Source organism: Mustela erminea, chromosome 10 (assembly GCF_009829155.1).
Source record: "Mustela erminea isolate mMusErm1 chromosome 10, mMusErm1.Pri, whole genome shotgun sequence".
NCBI lineage: Eukaryota > Metazoa > Chordata > Mammalia > Carnivora > Mustelidae > Mustela > Mustela erminea.
Window position 1 is genome coordinate 76,220,084 of NC_045623.1, and position 26,865 is coordinate 76,246,948.

Below are 26,865 nucleotides of genomic sequence, written 5' to 3' on the forward strand. Positions count from 1 at the left end.
GAGGTGTGCCAACCCTGTCTGCCAACAGGAGGGATGGTTCTGGCTCTCGGAGGACCATGGTGGAGAGGAGCCTCTGGGAAGGCTGCTGGGACAGAGGTGATGCAAAGAGAAGAGAGGGAGACGTGACTTTATTAGAAAAATAAAAAAAAAACAAAACAAAACCCAAAACTACTGAGGTGATGAGTTGGTCCTCAACGGATGCCCTGGTGGATGAGGCTGCTCTTGGCTGCGCTGGCCTTCTCCCGCTCCCGCCGCCGTGCAGGGTCCAGCTCAAAGCAGCGCCACAGCCGCAGGGTCTCATCTGCTGCTGCCGAGGCCACAGTGGCTCCGTCTGGGCTCATGGTCAGACTCAGGACCCGGGCCGTGTGACCTGAGGCGTGAGGAGGGAGACGGTGAGAGCGGAGCATGTGAATGCAGACACAGCCCCCAGCCACCAGTGCTGAGAACCACCTACCTTTTTTATTTAATACCCCCGAGAAAATAACTCACACACCATAGAGTGCATCCTTTGAAAGTATATAGTTCATTGGTTTTTAGTATATTCACAAAGTTGTGAATTGTTGCGAACGACAAATGTTGTGAACAACAGTAATTCCAGAGCATTTTCATCGCCCCATAAAGTCTCTCCTCGTCACCTTCTCCCCCGCTGCCCCTGGCAACCATCAATCTGTTTTATTTCTTTGCATTTGCCTCTTTTGAACACTTCATGTAAACAGTCATATACAGTGTGTGGCCTTCTGTGTCTGGCTTTGGTCACTTAGCACCTACCTTTATTTTTTTTTATGTTGAACCATTTTTTAAAATTTAAATTAATATATAATCTATTATTAGTTTCAGAGGTAGAGGTCAGTGACTCATCAGTCTTATATAAGACTGCTTGATTGACACCTCAACTTAATATCTCAGAGGCAACTCAAATTTAACATGTTCAAAAGGAAACTCCCCACCATTCACTCCAAACCTGTTCCCCTCATGGGTTTTCCTTCAGTTTTCCCCACCATTCACTCCAAACCTGTTCCCCTCATGGGTTTTCCCCCCCAGTTTCAGAGGTAGAATTTAGTGATGCATCAGATGTGTATAACACCCAGTGCTCATTACATCACATACCCTCCTTAATACCCGTCACCTAGTTGCCCCATCCCCCCACCTCCCTCCCCTCCAGCAACCCTTAGTTTCCTATGATTAAGAATGAGTCTCTCATGGTTTGTCTCCCTCTTTGCTTTTGTCTTGTTTTATTTATTTTTCCTCTCTTCCGCTATGATCTTGTTTTGTTTCTTAAATTCCACAAGATCATATAATTATCTTTGACTTATTTTGCTTAGCATGATACCTCTAGTTCCATCCACATCACTGCAATGGCAAGGTTTCTTTTTTTGATGGCTGCATAGTATTCCATTCTATTATGTATACCACATCTTTTTTATCCATTCATCTGTTGATGGACATCTGGGCACTTTCCAGAGTTTGGCTATTGTGAACATTGCTGCTATGAACACTGGGGTGCGGGTATCCCTTAAGATCGCTACCTTTGTATCTTTGGGGTAAATACCTGGTAAGCACCTACCTTTAAGTTCAGCAACCTTGGCCATGGTTGGGTACTTCCAAATAACCAACTGGTTCTGGGCAAAGCCATGGCCTGAGATAAGCTCCTTGTAGTGGGGAGACCAGAGGATAGAGCACACCTGTGGAGGGGGTTGGGGTGTGGGCACAACATAGAGCCAGCACTACTCAAATGAGAACTAAGTCCATTTGAATATTAGGCACCCTGCCAGGTGCCAGACTCAGACTTGAATCACCACAGTTCTTATAAAAACTTTGAGAGTTAGAATTATTATCCATTTTAAGAGATAAGGAATCAAGCAGAAGAAAGTTCAGCAAGTTGCCTAAGACCACATGCAAGTTTAGTAGGTGACAGTGCCAGAATTTGAACTCTGGCTCCAGAGCCCAAGTTTAGAATAGAATGAAGGCTGCACAGGGGAGATGAAAGTGGAAGGAGAGAAAGCTGGAACAGTTGCAAGGAGACTCACCAGCAAGGGCCTCCAATGTCATTCTACCTAATGTGGATTAAGGGCTATAGGTGATAGGGAGCTACTGAAGGATTTTAGGATAGGAACAGACCTCCCAGACCCAGTGCAGAGGACAGATTGGAGGGGATAAGTAAAGAATGCTGAGAGACCAGTAAAATGGGCCTCCACTCGGAAGGCCTTCCACATGGAAGGCCTCCATGAGGGGAGGGGGGTCACGTGAATAATACTGAAGGAAAAATGATGTGTTTTGGGGACTGGGTGAAGAGGAAAATCCTAAAGATTTTAGGAAGTTGTGCAGATTTCTGAATAAGTTCTATCACTCTCAAACAATGTAAGAGGAAGAGGAATACATTTCAGGGAGACAAGAAGTGACAAATTCAATTTAGGACATACTAGCATGTTGCCACCTACAGGACAGGAGGATGGGGTTAAGTAATGGACATTAGTATGGTTTGGACCTCTTGAACGAGAGCGGAGTTAGAGTTTTGGAAGTCATCAGTGTATAGAGTTGGTAAAGCCACTGAAGGGGACAGTTGCCCAAGGGGACAGTTAACCAAGACAGAGTAAGAATATTTCTGAGAAGGAGAGGCTGGAACGTAACAGGTAAAAGACTACCTGGGATTGAGCATCCACAGCACTCAGACAAGCCCCAGAGCAGACATTCCAGATGCGAATGTGTCGGTCACTGGTGCCCCCTCCGGTTGCCAGGACATTGGACTGCCAGGGACACCAAGCTACAGCCTAGATAGGATAAAGATGGAGTCAGCTGCCATAGAACTAGACAAGGAGCTACAGGGGTCACAGGGTAATCCCGTCCAATCCTACCATCCCATCTCCCCTTAATGGTCCCCAGGTTCTGGGGGAGGGTCTGCAGAGCCCCCAACCCAGCCCCACTCTCACCTTGACAGCCCCCTGATGCTGGGTGAATGTCTGCAGGGGAACCCAGCCACCCTCTCCAGGAGCACTAGGCCACACATTGACCAAGTTATCGTTGCCGCCGCTGGCCAAATGTCGTCCATCTGGGGCCCAGCGCAGCCCACACACCTCCTGGCTGTGGCCACTCAGGGTGGCCACATGGTGTTCTGCCACCCGAACATCATGGTGGTGGATCTGGCCAGAACGTGAGCCACTGCAGAGGGGAGGGGAATGAGGTTCAGCGGTAATGCCAAACAGTGCCAGCAGCACCGAGTTGCTTCAGTTCAGAGATGTACCTCTGGGGAGAGCTGGCAAAAATCACAGACGGATTTTGCAACAGACTAGCGACAGCCACAAACCTGGATACGATGTAGCTGTTCCAACACAGGGAGCTCACACGGGCAGAATGACTAGTCATGTTTCGAAGCCGCTTCTGCTGCTGCACATCCCATAGCTAGAGAGACAAGGCTGCTAGGACCAGATGGTGACCTGACACGAACACCCAACTCCCCGACAAGCCCCCTGGGTCTGGGCGCTGCAGAACTGCAGCACAGAGGACAAGGCTCACCTGCACCTCGGCACTGCTGGTGCCCACTGCCAGGTAGTTGCCCTCTTTGATCCAGGCCACAGAAGATATATAGTCTCCAGGCTGCTCCATTTGCAGCAGCTGCAAGATGTCCCCGGAGCTAGCACTCCACAAGTACACGCTGTTGTCCAATGCTACAGCCAGTACATTTCCAGAGCTCCAGTCCACAAGGTTCAGGTCTTGCCAGAGCAGGGAAAGGGAAGAGCATGAGCTTCCTTGTTTGCCTGGTCCCGGGCCCTCTTTCTCCATGCGATGGGCAAAGAGAAGGCTGCACTTACAGTAGTCATTCCGGATTTCAGGGGCGTCCAGGATTCGGTCTGGCAGGGAAGGAATGTAACGGCAGGTCTTCCGGCTGGAGCCAGGCGTGGCCTTCTGGCTGTAAAGCACTTTCAGTCTGTTCTGGTAACCTGTGGCAACCGAGTGGGTCCACACAGTGGGACAAGTGATTCCTCCCCCTGCCTAGACAAGCACCTCCCCTCTCCTCAGTCTCAGGTGGGAATGGCAGACAGGCATCACTCCTCAATTCTAGAACTTGGGGTCTTACCCTCTGGGGCATTTTGTGGTTTTCCACTGAGCCGAAGGATCTTGGCTTCCTCCACATCAAAACCGTTCAGGTTCAAAGCCCAGGCTTTCTGATGTTCCTGGCACAAAGAGTGAGGGTGAGGCATGATCCCTACACAGGCGGGTCTTTTGCCTAATAGCCCCTCTGGGACACATACCTTCTTGGTGGGCGTCTGGCTATCTTCAGGCTGGTTTTCCTTGCTCAGGAGGAAACTGGCCACCTCCATCTGGGAAGCACTACGATGGGGGATGTAGCGGTCACCGCCAGGTTTGCTGGGAGTGGTCTGAGTCTTGGAGCTGGATTTGCCTGGGGTTGAAGGAAGGAAGCCAGAGAGTCTGACCAGGCTTCTGCGGGAGGAGGCACGAAGCCCGCTTCTCAGCCGTCCCCTCTCCCTCCCCGATGTCCCGCCGCACCCCACTGACCGGGAGTTCGGCCTGGGGTCCTGCCCGCGCTGTGGGATCGGTTGGCCGCCCGCATGGGTGAGGGGACCGGCCCCGCGGCTTCCTTAGCTTTGCGCTGCCAGCGCGCGGGGGGTGCATTGGGGATAGGTGCGTCCAGCTGCAGCAGCGAGTGCAGGTCGCTCTCGAACACGAACTGCGCCATGGGAGCGTCTGCAAGGGGAGAGGTCCTTGGAGTGGGTGCCCGCCGAGTCCTGGAATAAAAGGTGACCGTGCTCGATCTGGGACGGCATCCCCGCCGCAGCCCCACCCGACCCAGGCCCCCTGGCCGCCTCTCACCTTCAGCCCGCAGCAGGTTCCAATCCCGGACCGGCTTCCGCAGTGCCGATTTACGCTTCTTAAACTCTCCGCTCCGAGCACTCATTGGCTCCTTCAAAACCCAACCGTCGCAACCGTCGTTTTCGCCCATTGGCCTTTTACGGCATAGGAGGCGGGTCTTCCGGTGCAAGTCATAGATCTCACGAGAATCCAGCCATGGAGCGTGATTTGAAGAGTGAGCGGGTGAGGGCCCGTCTCCCGGGGAACCGGTGTACGAAAGCGAGAGGGGCGGGGCGGAGAGGAGCGGGGCGCGCCTGGGGGCGGGACCTGCGCTGCCGCCGCATTCCTCAGCCTCTTCCATTCATTTCTCAGCTTCCCCTCATCAGCCCTTCACGCAGAAAACTGCATGTGATGTGCGCCAGGAGTGAATTTGTTGTGACCTGCGGAATTGTTGAATCACTTTTTTTGTACCCATGAAGCCAATATAACACTGTATGTTCACTAACGGAATTAAAATAAAAACTAAAAAAAAAAATAAAAAAGATACATATGAACACACATACAGTGGAATATTACTCAGCCATAAAAAAAGAATGAGAGGTTGCCATTTGCACAACATGGATGGACCTAGAAGGTATTATGCTAAGTGAAATTGTCAAAGAAAGGAAAATACCATGTAATTTCATTTACAGTAGAATCCAAAAACCAAAACACAAACAAGTGGGGAAAAAAAAAAAGATAATGCAGAGAACAAACTGATGATTTCCAGAGACGAGGTGGGTGGGATGATGGGTAAGATAGGTGAAGGGGATTAAGACGTACAAACTTCTAGTTATAAAACAGTCACAGAGGGTGGCGGTGACTCAGTTGATTAAGTGTCTGCCTTTAGCTCAGGTCATGATCTCAGGGTCCTGGGATTGAGCCTCAGGTCTGGCTCAATCCCAGGACCTAGGGAGTCTACTTTTCCCTTTCCCTCTGGTCTCTGCCACCACTACCCCACCCCCCGCTTGTGCTTGTGCCCTCTCTCAAATAAAATCTTTTTTTTTTTTTTTTTAAAGATTTTACTTATTTATTTGACAGAGAGAGATCACAAGTAGACGGAAAGGCAGGTAGAGAGAGAGAGAGAGAGAGAGAGAAGCAGGCTTTCTGCTGAGCAGAGAACCCAATGCGGGACTTGATCCCAGGACCCTGAGATCATGACCTGAGCTGAAGGCAGCGGCTTAACCCACTGAGCCACCCAGGCGCCCTCAAATAAAATCTTTTAAAAAATTAAATAAAATAAGTCACAGAGATGAAAAGCACAGCATAGGGAATACAGTCAATAATATTGAATAATGTATGATGACAGAGGGTGATCACATTTATCATGGTGAGCACTGAGTAATACATAGAATTGTCAAATCACGGTGTTGTATACCTGAAACTATTATAACACTGTATGTCAACTATACTTCAAAAATAAATATTTAAAAAAAAAACCTGCTTGTGGATTGTATCAATGATACAGAAGTGCAGATCTCAGTGGAGTGACCAAATGCACTTAAGCGGTTCAAAGAAGGGGAAGGCAGCAGGAGGGCAGGGGTGGGGAAGGAGCTGAGAAGCTTAGGAGCAGGAAGAAGGCCAGAGCTAGTTAGCTCAGTGCCTGTAGGAGCACTGTTAGAAAGGAAGTAGCAAGTGTGTTTGTTTTTGGAAAGAGGGAAAATGTTGTTTTACAAACGGGGAAAAAAAAGAGGCTGGAAAGGGGATGAATTCCTTAAGGTCAAGAAAAAAAGTTCAGGGGGCACCTGGGTGGCTCAGTGGGTTAAGCCGCTGCCTTCGGCTCAGGTCATGATCTCAGGGTCCTGGGATCGAGTCCCGCATCAGGCTCTCTGCTCAGCAGGAAGCCTGCTTCCCTCTCTCTCTCTCTGCCTGCCTCTCTGTCTACTTGTGATCTCTCTCTGTCAAATAAATAAATAAAATCTTTAAAAAAAAAAAAAGAAAAAGAAAAAGAAAAAAAGTTCAGGGGGCACCTGGGTGGCTCGGTTGTTGAGCATCTGCCTTCGGCTCAGGTCATGATCCCAGGGTCCTGGGATCGAGCCCCGCATCGGGCTTTCTGCTCAGCAGGGAGCCTGCTTCCTCCTCTCTCTTTGCCTGCTGCTCTGCCTACTTGTGATCTCTGTCTGTCAAATAAATAAATAAATAAATCTTAAAAAAAAAAAACTTCAGGACTCAGACCTGCCTATCTGGAGCTAAGACTGCATTGCCTTCGGAGAGACATTGTGGGCTTATCTCCATGGGGCTTTAGTGGTGTCAGGAATTTTGCAGATCCACTAGTCTTATCTGTATGTGGTGCATCCTCCCCATCCTGGCACCATACCCATATTTTACAGATGAAAAAGCCAAGGCCCAGGGAAGGGATTTGCCTGAGACCACAGTTGGTGGGAAGCCAAGTCTGATTCCCAGTCAATCCAGTGCTCTAATAAGGACTTGAATGAGTTGTATGAATATGCTTAGAGGTGAAACAGCAATAATAAAGATAATAATGGGTACCATTTATTGGCCATCTATTAACTACTGTGTTTAAACATTTTACACACATTATTGACTTTAATCCTTAGTCCCATAAGGCAGATATCCCTTTCCCTTTTTATAGAAAAAGAAACTGGGTCAGAAAAAGGTTAGAAACTTGCCCAAAGGCATACAGCCAAAAATAAATAGCGGAGCCAAACTATCTGGCTTATGCCTGCACGTCTAACCATATGCTAATGCTGTCCCAGAGAGAGACCAGAAAAATCACATTTTCATTCACTACCTTAGATTAGCTCTGATGATGACAGGGAAAAATCTAGGGTTTTTAGCCCGAACTTATTATTTTTATTATTTTTTATTTTGAAGTATTATTACTTTTTTATTTCCAATTACATGGATGACCTAGGGTTGGCAACAGGGGGACCCTGAACCTCAGAGAACATAGAAGAGGCTTCTTAGAGTAAGGCTGGTCAGTGCCTTAAATGTTAAGCTAAGGAGTTTGGACTTTATCTGCTAGGCATTGTGGAATCAGTGAATTTTTGCGTAGAGAGGAGCCAAGCAAAACATGCCTGAACATAGGATGTGGCCAATAAGCTTCTGGAGTAAGGGTAACTAGAGGCAAAGAAGGATAGGGTTATAAATAAGGGGATGACCTCAGGGAATTCATACATTTTAAAATAAAGGAATGAAAGAAGCCAGTGGAGATTATCCTGACAAGGACCTTGAAGAGGGAAGAATTCTAAGATATGCAAAATGGTCAAGAAGACTGAAGACAGAGAAGGTCGGATTTGGCCACTGACAAATAAATCATCAGTGACCTTGGAGAGCGAGCTGGATCAGAAAAGTGTGTGCTTGGGGGAAGGGGCTGCAGAAAAAAGGCTGGGGATGGGGAGAGTATAGAGGCAGCAAGCATGGGATATTTGCATGAGAAATTTGGCACTGAGAAAGGGGCAGTGCATGGGAACCTAAGGGAACCAGTACCAAGAGGCTGATGCATGTTTGAAGGTGAAGGCAAAAGAGCCAAGGGAAATGAATGAAAGTGAGCAAAGGCCAGCTGATAGAACAAGGTGCCTGGGTTACCTTACCCAGGAAGAAATGGGATAGAAAACACAGGGAGCTTTCCGGTCTAGGAAAGAAAGATCACTTCCTTATACACTGAGGGAAGGAGAACAAGGCTTTAGAGATGTGTAATTAGAAGCCAAGGAACTGGTTAGGTGGAAGACTCCCACCTAAAGGACTTGAGTCTAGGAAAGCAAAGGGCATGGAAGGAATAAAATATAGGTGGCATCTAGATGGTAGACCAGCACAGTTGGGATGATAATAAAAATAGCTCAATAAGCATTGAGTATTGACTATGTGCTTGGTATTATTTTGATACTTTTAATCCTAACATAGGGAAAGACTAGATGAAGAAGAGGTCAGCTGCTGCAGAGTGAAGCTGGAGATTTAGGGGTATGGAGTGGGATGAATAGGAAGATCAATCTAGAAGCAGCATACAGGTTGAGTTTAAAGAGAAATCCTGGAGGCAAAGATATTAGTTAGAAGGCTGTAGCAATAGTTCAGTGGAGACAGAGGAGATGGACCCTAGGAAGTAAAAGTGGTCAGGACATGACGGCTGAGTGAGTGACAAGATGAGAAGTTCAGTGGTTTGGATCTCAATCCTCGTCTTGAGTCCCTAGCACTGCAGTCGGAGCCTTGACCATGGCTAGGGGAAGGAAATGTGGAACAATGAGTATATTGGATATCCTCCATCTGTCCCACTCAGGCCTACTCTTCCATCCATCTCTACCATGGCCTGTGCCTTGTGAGGCTGAGGTATAGGGCTTATATCAATGGATTCCCTTGGGTTGGTTTCTGTTTGGATTCCACCAATGGAAGGATACTATGGATTAAATTCCCCCCTCCCTCAAATTCATATGTTGAATTCCTAAGCTCCAGTACTCCACAGTGGAAACTTATTTGGAAAATAAGATCATGGCAGATGTAATTAGTGAAGATGAGGTCATTTGGGTGAGGTCATTTAGGTCATTCAATCTAGTGAAACTGGTGTCTTTATAAAATGGGGAAGCTTGAACACAGACATACAAGGAAAATGCCATGTGACGATAAAGACAGAGATGAGGGTGATACATCCTCAAGCCAAGGAATACCAAGATTGCCAGGGAACCACTAGAAGCTAGTGGAGAGGCATGAACAGACTCTTCCTCACAGCTCTCAGAAGGAACCAACCCTAATGACACCTCGAACTTCTAGCCTCTAGAACTGTGAGATAATACATTTCTGTTGTTTAAGCCACCAGCTTTGTGGTCCTTTGTTAGGGCAGTGCTGGCAAACTAATACAGAGGAGAACAGAGGGCAGAGGGAGAGGGGGTCTAAGCTATGTATTCCCCTGAATCCCTCGCTACCATGTCCTCACAGTTTGGCTCTCTATCAAAGGTCACCACTCCAGTCAGGCAACCTTCTCTTAGAGTGACTCTCTAGATCTAGTAACCACAATTGCCCCTTACCCCTGGATACCTAGGGGTGGTACCAACTCCCAGTTCTGGTTAGTCCTGGGGTACTGCACTCTTTCTTCAGGGTTTTCCTAAAACCTGCCTTATCTTTACAAATATGCCCTTTATTAAACTCTCATCAAGATGCCCAGTTTGAATGTGTCATCTATTTCTGCCAAGACCCTGATTAATACAGTGGGTATGTCTGGAGCAAACAAAAAATACCATATTTTTGCGAATTTGAATGAGTAAGGGGAATCCATAACCAGAATGGCCTAAGCACATTCTTTTTTAAAGATTTTATTTATTTATCAGAGAGAGAGAGAGAGTGTTTGTGTGTATGCATGCACAAGGAGGGGAGGCAAAGGGAGAAAGAGAAATAGACCCCCCACCAAGCAGGGAGCCCAAAATGGGGCTCAGTGAGGGGCTTGATTCCAGAACCCTGAGATCAGGACCTGAGTGGAAGGCAGACACTTAACTGACATAGCCATCCAGTTTCCCCCAGCCTAATCACATTTACTGCTGCAAATGAATGGCCTAGAGGATGAGGGCACTTGCCATAGGGTAAAGGTAGCACTATCCAGAAAGATTTCCTTCATTTAGAAAACATTTATTGAAAGCCTACTATCATGCACCAAGCACTGATCTTGGTGGTGGGGAAAGACAACTAAATCACAGCCCTGGCCCTCAAGGAGCTCACAGCCTAGTAGTAGGAGACAGACAAGTAAACAGTTATTTGCATAAAGAAGCACAGGGATGACAGAAGTCAGGGCTGGATATAAGAACTTTGCGGTGGTCAGCTTACAGGAAAGGCAGTGGACTCTTGAGTAACTACAGTAATTAAGGGGTGGGAGAGATGCCAGGATAAGAGAACAGGAAGGAATAATTACAGTAGTTCAAATATAAACATACTATGTCCAAGGCACTTAGACTAGCTCACTTATCCTCTTCACAACTCTGTGAGTTTCTGGCATTATCCCTGTTTTATAGATGAGAAAATCAGGGTGCAAAGACTTTAAGTTATATGCCCAAGGTCACACAGCTAGCAAGTGGGTAAGAGAGGAAGTGAACCCAGCTCTGACTCCAGAGTTTATGCTTTTAACTACTCATATACTCAGAGCCAGGAGAGAGGGTGATACTATAGAAGCCAAGGTAGGAGAGAATTTAAAGGAGGAATGAGTAGTCACTATGACAGATGCCACAGAGAGATCAAATAAATTGAGGATTGACAAGATCCTACCGGACCTTGCAATCACAATATTTGATGTGAACCCTGCCCGAGTTGTTTCCTTAGCAAAGCAGGGGAATGAACTGAAGCTGTCTGAAGATCAAATGGGAAGTGGGGATGTGGAGATGTCTGTTCAAGGAGTGGAGCATTAGGGAGGAGAGAAAAAGCAGGTGAGTTAGAGGAGCTTAGTCAAGTGAACTGGTGTGAGGAGGGAGAGTCTTGGCTTTATGTCTGCAGCAGTACCAAATATTGTCAGTGTCAGGGAGTCCAACTATGAGGACAGACAGAGGGGGATGGACGTGAGGTCCGAGATGTTTGTGTTGAGGGGATGGGGTGGGTAGGGAGGTTGGGAAAAGAGGTCTGGCCAGTTTGGATCTGTCCAGAGTACGGGGAGAGAGGGCCCTGCCAGCAGCTCAGAGGTAAGTAGGAATGGTTGGCGATGTGGGTGGTGCAGTAGGACCCCGACTCAGCCATGGGTGGGCACACACACAGGGGCATGGTCCCCAGGCAAGAAGGGGGCAATCCTCGGTAGTCCATCTGGGTCTGGGAGGAACACAGGGCCATGGAGATCTTCTCTGAGGACTTGGGTAGAATTTCAAGGGGGCTGGGTTCCACCTCCTCAAAAGCATCCGAGACTGCAGCCTTGGGCTGGGAGAAATGGGGGGAAAGGATTCTGGATTAGAGCAGGTGGGAGGGGGACCTGGACTATATAGGAAGGAGGGTTAGCTGGGCATCGGGCCCCAGGATGGTAGGCTGGTGGGCAAGGGTCTTGGAAAAGTGTGCAATGGGGTAAGGATCCAACTCCAGGCAGGGCTGATCCTGGAGACTGGAGAAGGGAATTCACTCACCGGACTCAGCGCTGCAGTATCCCTAAGGTACTGGCCTAGGACCCGGTGCAGGTCTGGAAGGGAGGGCCACAGGGCATGCTTCAGGCTCCTTGGGGAGAAGGAAGAGGAGACTGGGTCACAGGAGTGAATTGGGAGGGAGGAGGAAACCACTGAGGTGATGAGGGGTTGAGCCTGAGGTTAGAGAATAAGGCTTAGAGAAGCAAGACTGTAGTCAAGGCAATAAGATAAGGTGGGGGGGCATAGGTGAAAAGGAGGGAAAAGGGAGTCAGGGGTGAGGGGTTCAAAAAGCGGTTTGAGTGTCCTCAAATACCCCTGCTTCAGGGTCTTTATGCTTGCTATTTTCTGCACCTCTTGATTCGTTCCCTCATTTCATTTAGGTCTCTGCTCAAATGTCATCCTAAGAGAGAAGCCTTCCCCGACTGCCATGTCTAAAATATTATCACCTCCTTTCCCAGTCCGTTTCCTGCTCTGCTCTATTTTTCTTTATAGCGCTTGACTTACTGTATACACATTATATTATCCCACAGGTTTGTGTTTGTCTCTATCAATCCACTAGAATATCAACTCCATGAGAACAAAAACTTTGTTTGCTCAGTCCTCTATCTCTGGGAGATAGAATACTGTCTGGCTCATAGTAGGTCCTCAAGAAATTAGTTGAGTGGGTAAATGAAGAGAACCAGAGGGGCTTATTACTAAGTTACTGGGGAAGGTGGTCTCTCTGGGAAGAGTATAGATTAAGCTAAATTGTGGGACCCTGCAATTCTTTAGGCTCATATTTCCACATGGAAAGACTTCAAGAACAACATTTCAGGGTTCTTCTGCGACCCTCACTCATATCTCTCCAGGGGAGGAGTGATTTATCTGGCAAATTGTGGACCAGGAACTGAGTTCACCTGGTTCATCATCTTCCTCTTCTACCCCAACTTTTTTGTTGGCTCTGACTACTTGCACAGAGGCTATAATGTGGTCTGCTTATGCAGAGGAGTGAATCAAAGAAAGACATGTTCAAGGAGAGATGGGAGCATAAAGAAGGGACACCTAACCTAGTCTAGGGTCACCAAGGGAGGCTGCCTGGAGGAGTTGCCTTCTGAGATGAGTCTTTAAGAACCAAGAGATGTTACCAACTGAAGGACTGAGGTGGTGTGGATTGTATCCTTGTGTGTGTTTGTTTTGTTTTACTTTTCTATCCTCATGTTTATAACTTCTAAAGACATTTCTCTTCAGCCTTAGTCTTGAAGCCACATAAACAAGTCATTAATAACATTTTTTTAAGGGTGTGCGATTTGGCAAGCACTGTGCTGAGTGCTGAGGATTTAAAGATGATCACGTAAGGTAGAGGGAAGACATATAAAGAAATAAATCCCGGGCCGCCTGGGTGGCTCAGTGGGTTAAGCCTCTGTCTTCAGCTCAGGTCATGATCTCAGGGTCCTAATATCGATCCCCCCCCCCCCCCCACACACATCCAGCTCTCTGCTCAGCAGGGAGCCTGCTTCCCCCTCCCCTCTGCCTGCCTCTCTGCCTGCTTGTGATCTCTCTTTCTCTGTCAAATAAATAAATAAAATCTTTTTTTTTTTTTAAAGAAATAAATACTATGAAATGCTACTGGTATTGTGATAGAAGTCTGTACTGGGGCACAAAAAGAGTAGCCAATAGGGGAGAGTTCAGGAAAGGTTTCTAGGAGTTGGTGGAGAAGGTTATTTAAAGATAAAGGGATAGAAGTCATGGAGGGAACATATCCCCAGCAAAGGGAACACCGTATGCAAGGCACTGAGAAGTAAAGCCAGGGGGCTTATGGAGGAATCACCAACAGTTTGGCGAGGCTGATGCACGGGGTGGGAGGGAGTGGAAAGGCTGGCAGGGGCCAGATTTTACAGAGCCTTGCCTGTCATTCCAGAGTCTGGACTCTATCCTCGGGGCTAGTAATGAGACTTAAGGAGGGGAGTGAGAAGTTCATGTGTGCTTTTTAGGAAGATGATTTGGGTGGCTGTGTGAGGCCAGACTGAAGCGGCTCTGTTTCAGCGAGCCGGGTAGTGTTTGTAGGGCTAAAAAAGGGGACCATTGTTCGAGCGACATTTAGACATTTAGGAGGTGGAATGAGCAGACGAGGCGGGCCTGCGGAAAAGGGAAGGGAGGTGCCTAGAGTCCCGGTTTGGATGATGGGTGGACAGCAGCCCTGTTACTGAGATGAGGAGCCAGGAGGTGGGGTTGTTTGAGGGGTCTGGTAGAGCGGGCATGTTAGCGTGTAAGGAAGCGGTGCGACTCCCAGGGGAGACGTGCAGGAAGTGGCTGAAGCCACAGGTGTGGACATGCGGTCCTTGGTCCTCGGGAGAGCGAGTGTCGTAGGGTAACCCTGGGAAGCTTGTTTAGAGGCCTCCGGCCCCACCCGTCTCCTGAGTGACCGGGGCGGTACCTGTAATGCGCAGGAAACTGCCACCTCAGCACCAGCAGGCCCAGGAGGGCGCTGAGGCCCAGCACCACGAGCAGAGCGGTCACCAAGGAGATCCAAGCTAAGGGACAATACCAGTCAGACTTCTGCAGCCCCGGGCCGGAGCCCCGCCCCCGGGCCCGCCAGACCCCGCCCCTCTCATCCCCCCTCCCCGCCCCCCCTCCGCGGCGCCGGCGCCCCTCCACTCGCGCAGCCGCAGAGCGCCTTGCTCCCTGCCGGGCGCTCACCGGAGTCGGAGGTGGTCTCTGCTGGCACCGGCTCTGACCAGGCGCTCCAGGGCCCTTGGTAGGTGGGGCCGTGGAGCCTGGCGCGCAGCTGTAGGCGGTAGCGAGAGCGCGGGCGGAGCTCCAAGGTCTCCCGCTGGGCCCCGAGAGGCGGCTCCAGCACCTGCGCAGAGGGGGAGCGAGCCGGTGGGCCGGCTCCGGGCGGCGCGGCGCCAGCGTCAGGGCCTCTACAACCTGGCATCCTTTTGGCCAAAGGCCTACTGCTCTGAATCTCCGGGGGTCCCTCCCAGAGAGCCGCCCCGACAGAATAAATACATGCATCCCAGAGAAAACTGGCAAGATAGAGCCCGACAGAGAGACATGCTGACCTTAGAGAAACGCGCCCCGACACACACGCGCACATACACGCTAGCACGCGGACCTCATCTGCACAGAGAACTGACCACTCATCCGGACACAAATGCATTCGCACACTGACCGGGGCACGCGGACATCCCGCCAGAAGTGCTCCCCACGATCCAGGTCAGGCCACGGAAACCCCGGGCACATTCAGATACTCAGGGCCAAACGGACTGTTCACAAGTAACATGCATCCAGCTGTGGGTGCTAGGTGCTGAGGGGCAAGGACAGATTCCAAGCAGAGGGAACAAGCATTGTGTGGACAAGCAGGGAGACTAGCTATCAGGTAGCAAACATTTACGACGTGCTGGTGATAATGCCAAGCACTGGGGAAAAGGATAGATGAAAACATGGTTCCTCGCAAGTCCAAGGAGGACCGCATGCAAACCAGTAAATAATTACAAGTCATTAGTGCTATAATGATGATTTAAGTAAGGCAGGATAGGAGCAGGAGGAAGCATGGCATGCTGTCTGGGCTGCTTGATTGGGGGTTAGAGAGTAGTTCAGTGTGCTAAAAGCACGGATGGGCAGGCTGTGTGGTCAAAGATGAGCTAAGGCAGTGGTAGTAGGGATTTGAGGATTGCTAGTACAGTAAACCGAACTTCAGTGTTGGTGAATGGAGGGAAGGGACAGGGGAAAAGGAAGAAGAGTTAAGGGTGATTCCAGGTTTGGATAACTGGTAAGTGGTAGAGCCACTGCCAGAGAACAGAGAAGTTTGAGGATGAAATACTGTATGGTTTCACTTTATTAGGTTCAACAACAGTCAGAACTTATCAATGGTGACATCAGAACAGTGCTTACCTTGGGGTATGTGTGGCTGTAAGGGGCATGAGGAACTTCTGAGGTGTAGAAATAACCTATATCTTGATCTGGGTAGTGGTTAAATGGGTGTATACATGTACAAATTGATCAATTGTATATTTAAGATCTATGTATTTTCTTTAATGGAACATACCCCAGGGAAAAGGTAAAATAAACTTGGGGAGGAAGATGAGTTTAGTTTAATTTTGGATATACTGGGTCTGAAATGCCCCCGAGGGCTTTTATGCACACTGTCTGGTAAGAAGTTGTATATACACGTGGTTAACGAGAATAAAGTAGAGAAAGTAATATTTAACGAGTGTATATTGAGTACCTTCTATCTGCCAGCAGCATGCTAGATATTTACATACTTAATTTTTGTCACAATTCTGGAAGATAGATAGTTGTGTCTCCATTTGACAAAATGGAGACTTCCAAAGTTTAGGTAATTTACCTAGGGCATAGAAGTTTCTTTCCATTTGGGTGTTGGAATGGTAAGTTTGGGCTGGTAAATGCATAGTCATCAAAACTCTGAGTACTTACCTAGGATGAACATGTATATTTATCGAGAAGAGAAGGGAGTCTAGCATGGGACTATAGGAAGAACAACAGATTATGGAAGGGTGGAAAAAGAGAAGCCAGGAAAAAGGGAGACTGTTCAGCCAGACAAGTAGTATAAGAATTGGGAGATTGATAACCCAAAGGCAAAAGAAAGAGAAAATTTTAAATGGGAATAGTCAGCAGTGTCAAATGCCAAAGAAAGATTAAGATGCCAGTTGAGTAAGATCCACACAGATACAGAAACCCAGACACAGATACATGGATACCTTCACTCTTGATAACAGACCGGATGAATCTCAGGGGTACTCTGTGTAGTGAGGTCTGTGGGCATTTTTTCCTTGATCGTACCTTCCAGTCTTGATGGCCTTCTCCTGTGTAGCGGAGCTGATAGCAGGTCTCTTGGGCTCCCCAGGATGATGGGTGTTGCCATTCCACTTCCAGCTGCCCACTGGAGACCTCCCTCCAGTGCAAGTTTGGAGTGGGGATGAGCACTACAGGGATGCCAGCAGGGACTGGCCTAAGCTCTTCTGTGCGTGTGACATCATGCCACTAGGGCCATGGGTCAAAAGTGCCAGAGCCGGTGATCCTGGGCGTGGGGTCCGTGGGAGTAGGGGCAGGAAGTACATGGGAGGAGAAGGGAAGGAAGTTCTTACCAGCCTGGTGGATCCAGAAAGGGGAGCCCAGGTAGCTGTGAACAGCACCCTGGGCTGTGGTCACCTCCACAAGGATGTGAATAATGCTGTCGTTTCGTGACTTGAAGTGGCAGCGGGAGAACTGGGAGGGCTGTAATCCTGGATTTTTCTCCTCTTCACACTTCTCCCAGATGGGGTCCCTAAGAATCATGCCCATAGAGTCACTCAATTGAGCCTAATCCTGATAATTCCCATCCCACAAGGGATATGACCTGTAAGGATTATAATCTAACTCCTCCCATGGATGGGCTTCCAAGGCTTTCTCTCTGTCTTCCTGCCATGATGTTTTGTTTTCTGAAGCTGACTTTGGTGTCCAGCCTCTTCCTCTTGAGGTAAGAGCTAGATGATTCATGGACACTGCCTGGGCTCTAGAGCTCAGGTCTTGGCTTGGTCTACAACTCTGGTACACGATTGATCTCTGCTCCCACTTCTTCATCTGTAAAAATGGGTTAAAAATCCTTACTTCACAGGATTGTTTCAAAGAGCCTTCATCTTTCTGGTGCAAAGGTCCTCACATTTTTAATCTCATACAGCAGGCCTGTTAGTCACCTCTCTGGGTTATTCTACTATTAGATGATTACAACAGCCTCCCATCTGGCTTTTCTGCCTTCATTTTCACCACTCCCTTGTGGAGCTTGTTCTCCACAAGAATTTACTTCCAAAATTTTAATCTGATAATGTCCAGAAGAGATCACAAATCTGTCCATTTGTTTGACTCTTTCCCACGGCCACATTCCATGAGCCACCTGTCTCCAGCCTAGAGTAAGGCCAGCTTCTAACTGGTGACTCTGCCACCTTTCCTTCTTCATCATTTCACAGAGAAACACACCTTTTTGAAAGAAAAGTAACATCACATCACTCTTCTGCTGGAGATCCTTCAGTGGCTCCCTGAAGGCCCCCTTGAATGAAATTTAAGCTCCATGCAGGGCCTGATATGGTTTACTTCTTCCCTATCTGGCCATTCTCTCTCCTACAATTCTTACTCCAGCTTGCTGCTTCTCACCCACAGGGGCCTTCTTGCTGTGCTGTAAATATGCCCCTCGCACTGCCTTTGCACTACACCTTGCCCTTGATTGCTCTGACTCTAGATCTCCATGTGACTCATTTTTTTTTTTTTTTTTTTTTTTTGCCATTTAGGGCTCCTGGCATTCTCTGACCACAGAGTCTAGATTAGCACCCACCCCCCATCCTTCCACTTAATCTCTATCATATAACCTGTTCCGCGGTCACCTTACTTCTTTGTCACCCCTCGTCCCTCCACCCCCCCCCACTAAAATGGAAGGCCCCAACAATGTGGAAACTTTTTTATCTGTCACTCCAGCCCCAATCCCTGGCACATAGTCACCCTCAATGATTGTTGATTGAATAGATGAATCATGTCTCCTTCCTGATTATAATTCCTAAATGGCTAGCTCTTACAAAAATTATTTATTAATGTATTTATGTATTTACTTCTTTATTCAACAAATAATTGATAATATGTGGCAGACACTGTGCTAGGCAGCATGAATACATAGAAGAATAATCAAGGAGCTCTCATTCCAGTGGGAGAGGCAGAAAAAGAGACAGATGGTATTTTTCTGTGGTGTGTTCGGGCTCCTTTGGGGAGGGGTGGGTATCAAGGAGGATAATTTAACCCAGATGGGGAGGGTCAGAGAATACTTCCTGGACAAGGCAGTGCTTAGACCGGGTCTTGGACTATAAATAGGATAGGCAAAGGGGACAGACAGGCAACCCAGGCACATGCTTGTGCATAGATAAGAGATAGGGTGCTTTGGGGGGAATTCTAAGTGGAACAGAATGCCCTTAGCTTAGAGGGCCTCGTCGTGAGTGGTAAATGGGAGAGGGCAGACTAAGATCATGTCTGATCTTATGGCCTTCCTGAGGAGCTTGAACTTAATCTTGTAGTAATCACGGAAACATTTAGGGATTTTAAACAGAAACTTGTCATAATTAGCATTGTACTTTGGGAATATCACTGTAACTACAATTTGTGGGAAAGAATTTGTGAGGACAGACAAGACGCAGGGAGATCCAATAGGACACTTTTATGGATGAAGGCCCAGAAACAGGGTGGTGACAATGGAGGTGGAGAAAAGGGATTCAAGGGATACTGAAGAGGTAGAGATGATAAGACTGTTTCTGATTAGACCTAGAGTGTATGGAAAAGGCAGAAGCCCATGGAAATCACTATGTCAGGCTTGGAAAATTGAGCTGATGGTAGGATGGAGGACAATAGGAGGAAGAGCAGGTTTTGGTAGAAGAAATGATGATGTCAGTTTTGTTCCCCTTTAATCCATTCGTGGCACCTCTAGGCTATGGAAATCTGTGCAGTTTTTAAAAGGAATCAGTTATGCCTTTTTGTAATGGGCTCCAAGACACATTTTTAAGTAAAAAAAAATATTAAGTTGGCAATTATATATATAATGTGTTCCAATTCATACTGAAAATGAAATGTTGTGTATGGACATGAGTAAGTACATAGAAAAACTGGAAGGACACATTAAAACTGTTAATGGTGTTTTTTTCATTATTCATTAATTTAGCAATTTTTTTTTTTTTACTGACTAATTGCTAAGTTCCAGGCACTGTGGTAGGTAAGAATACATTAATGAGTAAAAGCAGATATTGACTTCGCTCTTAGGGATCATGTATGTTCAATATCAGCCCCTCTCAACTGGAGTTCTGAGACAGAATGGTTATCAATGAAATAACCACATAAAATATAAATGTAAAATTGTAACTATGGTAAGTACTTATGAAGGAGAGGTAAATGGTACAATAAGTATGTGTAGTAATGCTATTGGACCTGATGAGGAAGATTGGGGAGGGTTCCCTGAGAAGGGGACATTTGAGTTGAGATCAGAAGGAGGGCTGGGTGGACAGCATGCACAAAGACCCAGAAGCAGGAGATAATATGGCAAATAGAAGGGGACCTAAGAGTCATAGAAAGGAAAAGGCAGCATAGTGTAAGATGAAGCTGAAGGTATTCAGGGGCTGAGTCTGTTAGTACTCTATAATGCCACAATAGGGTTCTTCTTCTTTTAATCCTAAGAGCCGTAAGAAGCTATTGCAGATTTTTAAAAAAGATTTTATTTATTTATTTGACAGGCAGAGATCACAAGTATGCAGAGAGGCAGGCAGAGAGAGAGAGAGGAAGCAAGCTCCCTGCTGAGCAGCTAGCCCAATGTGGGGCTCGATCCCAGGACCCTGGGATCATGATCTGAGCCAAAGGCAGAGGCCTTAACCCACTGAGCCACCCAGGCGCCCTGCTATTGCAGATTTTTGAGCAGAGAGTGTTATGTTCATTTTTGCACTTTAAAGATCACTACTCTGGCTCCTATGTGGAAAATGATTTGGAGAATTTAAGAGGTGATCTTATAATAAGTGTCCTCAGTAGCCCAAGTGAGATACCATGATGGCTCGTACTAGGGGAATGGCAGTGATGAACAGAAGTGAACAGATTCTAGAGATATTTAATAGGTAAAATCCATAAGACTCCGTAACTTTCTTATACCATACACAGAAATAAATTCAAAATGCTTCAGAGATGGGCGCCTGGGTGGCTCAGTGGGTTAAGCCACTGCCTTCGGCTCAGGTCATGATCTCAGGGTCCTGGGATTGAGCCTCACATCGGGCTCTCTGCTCAGCAGGGAGCCTGCTCCCCCCCCCCCCCCTTTCTCTGCCTGCCTCTCTGCCTACTTGTGATCTTTCTCTCTGTCAAATAAATAAAATCTTAAAAAAAAAAAATGCTTGAGAGACCTAAAAGTGAGGCAGGAAACCATCAAAATCCTAGAAGAGAACACAGGCACCAACCTCTTTGACCTCGGCTGCAGCAACTTCTTACTAGACTCATCGCCAGAAGCAAGTGAAACAAAAGCAAAAATGAACTATTGGGACTTCATCAAGATAAAAACTGCACAGCAAAGGAAACAGTCAACAAAACTAAAAGGCAGCCTTCAGAATGGGAGAAGATATTTGCCTATGCCTTATCAGATAAAAGGCTAGTATCCAAAATTTACGCCCAAAAACCAAATAAGCCAGTCAAGAAATGAGCAGAGGACATGAACAGACACTTCTCCAAAGAAGACATACAGATGGCTAACAGGCACATTAAAAGATGTTCAACATCACTCATCATCAGGGAAATGCAAGTCAAAACCACAATGAGATACCACCTTATACCTGTCAGAATTAATAACACAAAAAACAACAGGTGTCGGTGAGGATGAGGAGAAAGGGAAATTCTCTTAGACTTTGGTGGGAATGGAAACTGGTGCAGCCACTCTGAAAAAGAGTATGGAGTTTCCTGAAAAAGTTAGAAATAGAAGTATCCTACAACCCAGCAGTTGCATTACTAGGTATTTACCCAAAGGATGCAAAAATACAGATTTGAAGGAGAATATGCACCCCAATATTTACAGAAGCAGCACTATGAACAATAGCCAAACTAAGGGAAGAGCCCAAATGTCCATTGACCAATGAATGGATACAGAAGACATGGTGTGTGTGTATATATGTTCCATATATATATATATATATATATATATATATGTATATATATACACACACATATATATGTATGTATATATGTATATATATACACACACATATATATATGTATGTATATATACATATACATATATATACATATACATATATATACATACATATATATATGTGTGTATATATATATACATATATATATATATATAAAGGAATATTACTCAGCCATCAAAATAATGAAATCTTGCCATTTGCAATGATGTGGATGGAGCTACAGTGTATTATGCTAAGCAAAATAAGTCAAAGACAAATACCATATAATTTCACTCATATGTGGAATTTAAGAAACAAAACAGATGAACATATGGGAAGGAAAAAAAGAGAGGGAAGCAAACCATAAGAGACTCTTAATGGTAGAGAACAAACTGAGGGTTGATAGAGAGAGCTGGGCAGAGGATGGGCTAGATGGGTGATGGGGATTAAGGAGGGCACTTGTTATGATGAGCACTGGATGTTATACGTAAGTGATGAATCACTAAATTCTACTCCTGAAACCAATATTATACTATATGTTAACTGTCTAGAACTTAAGTAAAAATTTGATTAAAAAAAAAAAACCAAAAAACAAAACCCTAAGACTTGGTTTTAGATTGGATATGTGGGGAGTGATAGATTAGTGAGGTGCTTGGTGGTAATTCTTGAAGGCAAAGTTTGGATTGGATTTGATAGTGGAGAGGTGCAGTATGTATTTGAGTAGGGGAAGACCATTCAATGTTTGAGTTTTTAACAAAGGTGTTTGTCAGAAGAATTGCGGGTGAATGAGAATGTAGGTTGTTGCAGTGGTCTAGGTGATATAGTCTAGGTCTAGGTGGTATGATTAAATCTGGACTAAACCAAGTCATCCCAATGGGGATGGAAAGAAGTTGAGAAGGTAAAATACCTATTGGAGAACATGAGCATGGAGGGCAGTTGGTTTGAGGACAAGGGAGGGGAGTGAAGAGGATCAAGAACAATCAGTCCCTTTCTGCATGATCATGCCTCTCTCCCATGACATCAAGCTCAATCATAAGTTCAGCTCTCACCTGTCTCTGGGGCAGCACCGTGCCCTGCTGTGGAAGAAGAAGCCTTGGGAGCTAGCATGGTCCTGTTGCTGCCACTGACAGGTAACATTCTTCAGGTTCAAGGTAAAGCACTGCAGTCCAATTTCCACTGAATTAACAGAAGAAAGTCCCATCAGGGCCAACAATTCCCACTCTGTAGGGTAGCCAGACTATCTTTACATAGTTAACTTGGAATATTTACCCCCATTCTTTGTTCTCTCCCTGAATATAGTTCACTGTGTCTGTCCAGTGGCATGTTTGGGGTTATTAGGAAGGACCATGGTTCTCAGAGCTTCCATATCGAGTCCAGACCTCTCTAGAGTTCTTTTCTATCTCCTCCCCATCTTCCCATTCTTTTGTTGACGTACCTGCATCACCAGGCAGGTCCACGGTTGCAGGGAGGGACCAGGAACCCCAGGAACCAAGGAGGGAGACCCCATCAGGTTGGCTGCGTAGCTGGAGCCAGTAGGATTTACCAGGCTCAAGCCCTGAGATGAGGCAGCTTCCACTCTTCACTGTTAGAGATGAAGCCTTGGGAGAAGAATCCCAGCCTCAGAATCTAGGTCTGCCTCAACCAAGACAGCCTCCATCTCTTATATTTGAAGCCCCACAGCATACCTGTGGAAATATGGCCAGTTCCTCACTGGATAGATAATGTACACAGACTAGGGGCCAGGCCAGTGGGTTTCAGGTGGTGTCCAGAACTTTTTAGGCCTGAAACACTCAGCTTTGTTGGTGTGAATGACCCAAAGTGGGAGATACCTAAATAGAAATCACTCCCAAGCTCAAACTAACTTTCCAAGGACCAACCCAGCCTGGAATTCCCAAAGTATGGAATCCCCTGGGCAAGTTTTAGGGTAGGAGATAGGAGGTGGGGCAGAAGGCCAGGATACTTCTCTAGTTGGGGACGTCTGCTCTGGTCCATCCTGTTGGGGCATCATGGGCTGAGCACATGGAGGCTGGTGCAGAGCTGGGACCAGGTTCAGTCTCTGCAGAACTGGACAGCAAGTTTCTGTGGGCAGCAGCTGCATGACTGTGGGACCAATGGAATTCCTGGGATCCTTGGGGCCATAGCGAAGTTCATGCCTCAGGAAATCACTGATTTCGGGAGCTGGGGTCTCCCAGCTGATCTGAAGTTCCCCTGGCTGGATCCCGCCTGAAGCCTTAATGATATCTGGGGGAGCTGGCAAGCCTGGGGGCAAGACAGGGTACACCAGAATTCTCTGAGTGCCATAGCTGATGGTTCAACCCATGGACTGTAGAGAGGGGAGCTGCAGCTGGTTTGGGGGCAGCCCCTGCATTCTAGAAGATCACAGGCCACTGTTCTCTTGTAGGCCAGGGCAAGGAGGTTCCTTATCCCGTTTTCCTTTCCTCATGAGAACAGTGACCTCACTGCGGCTTTGTTAGACTCAGTGCTTTCAAGAACAGGGATCTCTCCATCTCTGTATCCTTGTCACCCCGCACAGTTCCTGACACATAGTAGACACATAGTAGGTATTCTATAGCTGTTGAATTACTCAACGAATAGGTTAATGATGGGACAGGAGCATAGGTTTGTCTCTGGTGTGAAATGAAATCTAGCTCTGGATGTGAAGAATGATAAGGGGGTCTCGAGGTGCCTCTGGTGGTCTGGTAATGAAGGGCATCCACATTGCCCTAAAAGAGCACAGATCAGTCTGATCCTAGGAGCTGGACTGAGGACAGCAGATAGAGGGGCCAGGGTGACAGGAGGATGGCCCTTACCCACACTATCCACAAAGAGCACACGCTGGGTCAGAGTCTGGTTCAGAAACACGTTCTTCACCCAGAGGTGCAGCGGAAAGAAGAGGCGAACTTCATCCTGGGCTGGAAACTGACACACGTATCGGGTTCCAAAGGGGGGCACGCTCTTGAAACTCAGGGGGCAGGCACGGGGCTTCTCCCTGTGGGCATAGGAGAAGTCTGCTCCACCTACACGGCCACCATGACATCATGGGCCAAAGCCCAACTTCGATTTCCATTACTGCCATTTTTGAACTCAATGCCTGGCATAGGTGGGCTTAGGGATTATGCAGGGACCAGCACTGGGGCCATTCAAAGCGCGTCTGTTCATTAAATGGTTACTGAGGGCACGTACTTGGAATAGTCTCTGATAGGGCCAAAGGCAGGGAAGCTACAAGAGCTGGGCTCAGCAGAGGTAAGGACAGGACAGACACAGGGGAGCATGACACAGCCCAGCACATACCCTGGGTAGGCATACAGCAGCTGGTATGTTCCATTGGGTGCTGCCTCTTCCTCATCCCAGAAGCAAGTGAGGTCCTCAAATGTTCGAGAGAAACAGTTCAGGGGCTCTGAATCCGAGGCCAGAAAGGAGGCATCTGAGGAACAGCTGGTGAGTTGAGCTTAGGGTGCTCCCGCGCATGTTTATGGGCAAGAGTAAAGGGGCTGGGGGGAGCCTCCTACCTTGCACCCCACCCCAGGACTCCCTCTTCCTGGGAATAGGTGATCTCCACCCTCCACACACCTCACCTTTGTTGGTGACTTGTGCCAGATTTTGGGGGGCCAGGAGGAGGCAGGAGGTGACCGCCAAGAGGGCCCAAGAGGGCATCTTCTCCGGCACTGTGTGCCTGGCTTAGCCCATCCTCCCCTCAGGAAGCCGGGCCCCAATCCCCTCCCAGACCAGCCCCTCAGGTTCCTGTCAGATACAGCCCCACGTCCTGTCCCTGTCCCTGCCCCTTTGGGGCCCATTCAGACCACACTGGGGCCAGAGGCCAGGGGAGGGGGAGTGGGAGTGGGCAGGAGGGGAGGAGGGATTTGAAAGAGAAGATATAGGCCTTTTGGTGGGAGGGAGATGGGGGTCATCTTTTTGACCGTGAACCAGGAGACTGAGCCTCTGTATGTGACTACGTCAACTATTATAGAAGGCTGTATTATTAACAAGAATAACATTTACTGAGCACTTACTAAGGACTTCATATCTATTCACTCAGCTCATCCTCCCATTAGTATTATTTCCACTAGAGAGGTGGGGATACTGAGAGGCGGAGCCATTAAAAGATTTGCCCAAGATCACAGACCTACTGAGAGGCCAAGCCCAGGAGGTCAAGCTTCAGAGCCTGAGCGTCAAGCAGCTACGCCATGCTGCTGGAAGGTGTAGTCCATCGGGAAAGGACTGCCTCACAGACATAACAAAATGGTGGCTGTTTCCACTCGAATGGCTTCTGTAACTTTGGGCACAAACACATTCTCTCTGGAACTAGACGTGCACCCTCCCTTGTGGGGAGCCTCCAGGGCTGCCTCTCGTCCTTTGCTACTCAAAGTATGGCCTGTAGACTAACAGCAGCAACATTGCCTGGGTGCTTGTTAGAAATGCAGAATCTGGGGTACCTGGATGGCTCAGTCAGGCGCCTGCCTTTGGCTCAGATCATGGTTGCAGGGTCCTGGGATCGAACCCCGCATTGGGTTCTCCCTGCTCAGCGGGGAGCCTGCTTCACCCTCTCCCTCTCCCTCTGCCTACTTGAGCTCTTCCTCTCTGTCAAATACGTAAATAAATAAAATCTTTTAAAAAATGCAGAATCTTAGGCCCCACCCCAGACCTACTAAAACAGAATCTGCCCTTGACCAAATCCCCAGGTGATCTGAACACCCATTTAAGTTGGAGAAGCACTGGTCTTGTGGCTTAGCTATGCTCATCTTCTTCACATCAGTAGCAAAAGAAAAGGCATGATGCCTTGTCTGAAGCCTGGGCTGCCTCCTGGGAGTGCTGTACCTGTGGGTGGCTTTTATGCCATCTCTCACAAGCCCTGACTCTTGCAGGGATAGAAGGACGTGTATGAACTCCTCTAATGAGACCCTCCGGCCTCAGCTGGGGCTACCATCGCTGGCTCTACAGGCTAAATGGCCTCCATGTCAACCTTTTCTCCTCCTCCTGAATTAATGTTACTTATAGAGGGATTTGGGGGAGCTGGGTGGGCAGGGAGTAAATGGAAATGCTTCAACCTTGGGACGTCTTAGTTTCTCTGGCTCTATTTCTTCTGCAAGAAGAGCCTGAGGCCAGGCTCGTCCTGATTCCTGTCCAGTTCTTGGGTTATAGGGACCAGCTTCCTCTGTCCAATGGGGATGACTTTGGAGGCCTCCCCCAGCCCCCTATCAAGGGCCACCCAACCTCCAGGTCAAGCGAGAGGTCAAGTAAGAGATGCTTTGATGCTCTGTCTATGCGGATGACTTCAAAATTAGTATCTCTAGCTGTGGCTTGTCCTGGGGTCCACACTGGGA

The 26,865-nt window shown here is 47.6% G+C and overlaps 2 protein-coding genes across 4 annotated transcripts; both read right to left on the reverse strand.

The window, feature by feature from the left end:
- Positions 1–108: 108 nt before the first annotated feature.
- On the reverse strand, positions 109–4,932 carry CDC20 (cell division cycle 20). 2 transcript variants are annotated; one of them, XM_032303594.1, is made up of 11 exons: positions 4,828–4,932; positions 4,513–4,742; positions 4,248–4,396; positions 4,073–4,169; positions 3,807–3,935; positions 3,511–3,707; positions 3,302–3,396; positions 2,928–3,156; positions 2,643–2,768; positions 1,565–1,682; positions 109–370 (listed from the first exon to the last, which is right to left on the reverse strand). In XM_032303594.1, exons 2-11 carry the CDS (start codon positions 4,691–4,693, stop codon positions 192–194), a joined length of 1,500 nt encoding a protein of 499 aa, XP_032159485.1. In that variant the 5' UTR covers positions 4,694–4,742; positions 4,828–4,932; the 3' UTR covers positions 109–191. The 2 variants fall into 2 exon arrangements, with proteins under 2 accessions (XP_032159485.1, XP_032159486.1); XM_032303595.1 differs by having other exon boundaries at positions 4,513–4,769; positions 4,828–4,924.
- Positions 4,933–10,212: 5,280 nt separating this feature from the next.
- On the reverse strand, positions 10,213–25,240 carry MPL (MPL proto-oncogene, thrombopoietin receptor). Of its 2 annotated transcripts, none has more exons than XM_032303032.1 (12): positions 25,120–25,239; positions 24,836–24,968; positions 24,355–24,533; positions 23,505–23,803; positions 22,980–23,142; positions 22,594–22,720; positions 16,967–17,145; positions 16,662–16,804; positions 14,556–14,715; positions 14,293–14,389; positions 11,883–11,970; positions 10,213–11,682 (listed from the first exon to the last, which is right to left on the reverse strand). In XM_032303032.1, exons 1-12 carry the CDS (start codon positions 25,196–25,198, stop codon positions 11,293–11,295), a joined length of 2,037 nt encoding a protein of 678 aa, XP_032158923.1. In that variant the 5' UTR covers positions 25,199–25,239; the 3' UTR covers positions 10,213–11,292. The 2 variants fall into 2 exon arrangements, with proteins under 2 accessions (XP_032158923.1, XP_032158924.1); XM_032303033.1 differs by having other exon boundaries at positions 11,590–11,682; positions 16,580–16,804; positions 25,120–25,240.
- Positions 25,241–26,865: the final 1,625 nt, after the last annotated feature.

Excerpts from the sequence above, each read along its gene's own strand:
- CDC20 (XM_032303594.1), bottom strand. The coding sequence starts at position 4,693 with ATGGCGCAGTTCGTGTTCGAGAGCGACCTGCACTCGCTGCTGCAGCTG. Across the intron at positions 3,708-3,806 it reads TGAAATCCGGAATGACTACT|ACCTGAACCTTGTGGACTGG; the intron begins GTAAGTGCAGCC and ends TGCTCTGGCAAG. Across the intron at positions 371-1,564 it reads CAAGGTTGCTGAACTTAAAG|GTCACACGGCCCGGGTCCTG; the intron begins GTAGGTGCTTAC and ends CTCACGCCTCAG.
- MPL (XM_032303032.1), bottom strand. The coding sequence starts at position 25,198 with ATGCCCTCTTGGGCCCTCTTGGCGGTCACCTCCTGCCTCCTCCTGGCC. Across the intron at positions 23,804-24,354 it reads GCTCTTTGTGGATAGTGTGG|GCTTGCCAGCTCCCCCAGAT; the intron begins GTAAGGGCCATC and ends TCTTGCCCCCAG. Across the intron at positions 11,683-11,882 it reads ATACTGCAGCGCTGAGTCCG|CCCAAGGCTGCAGTCTCGGA; the intron begins GTGAGTGAATTC and ends CATTTCTCCCAG.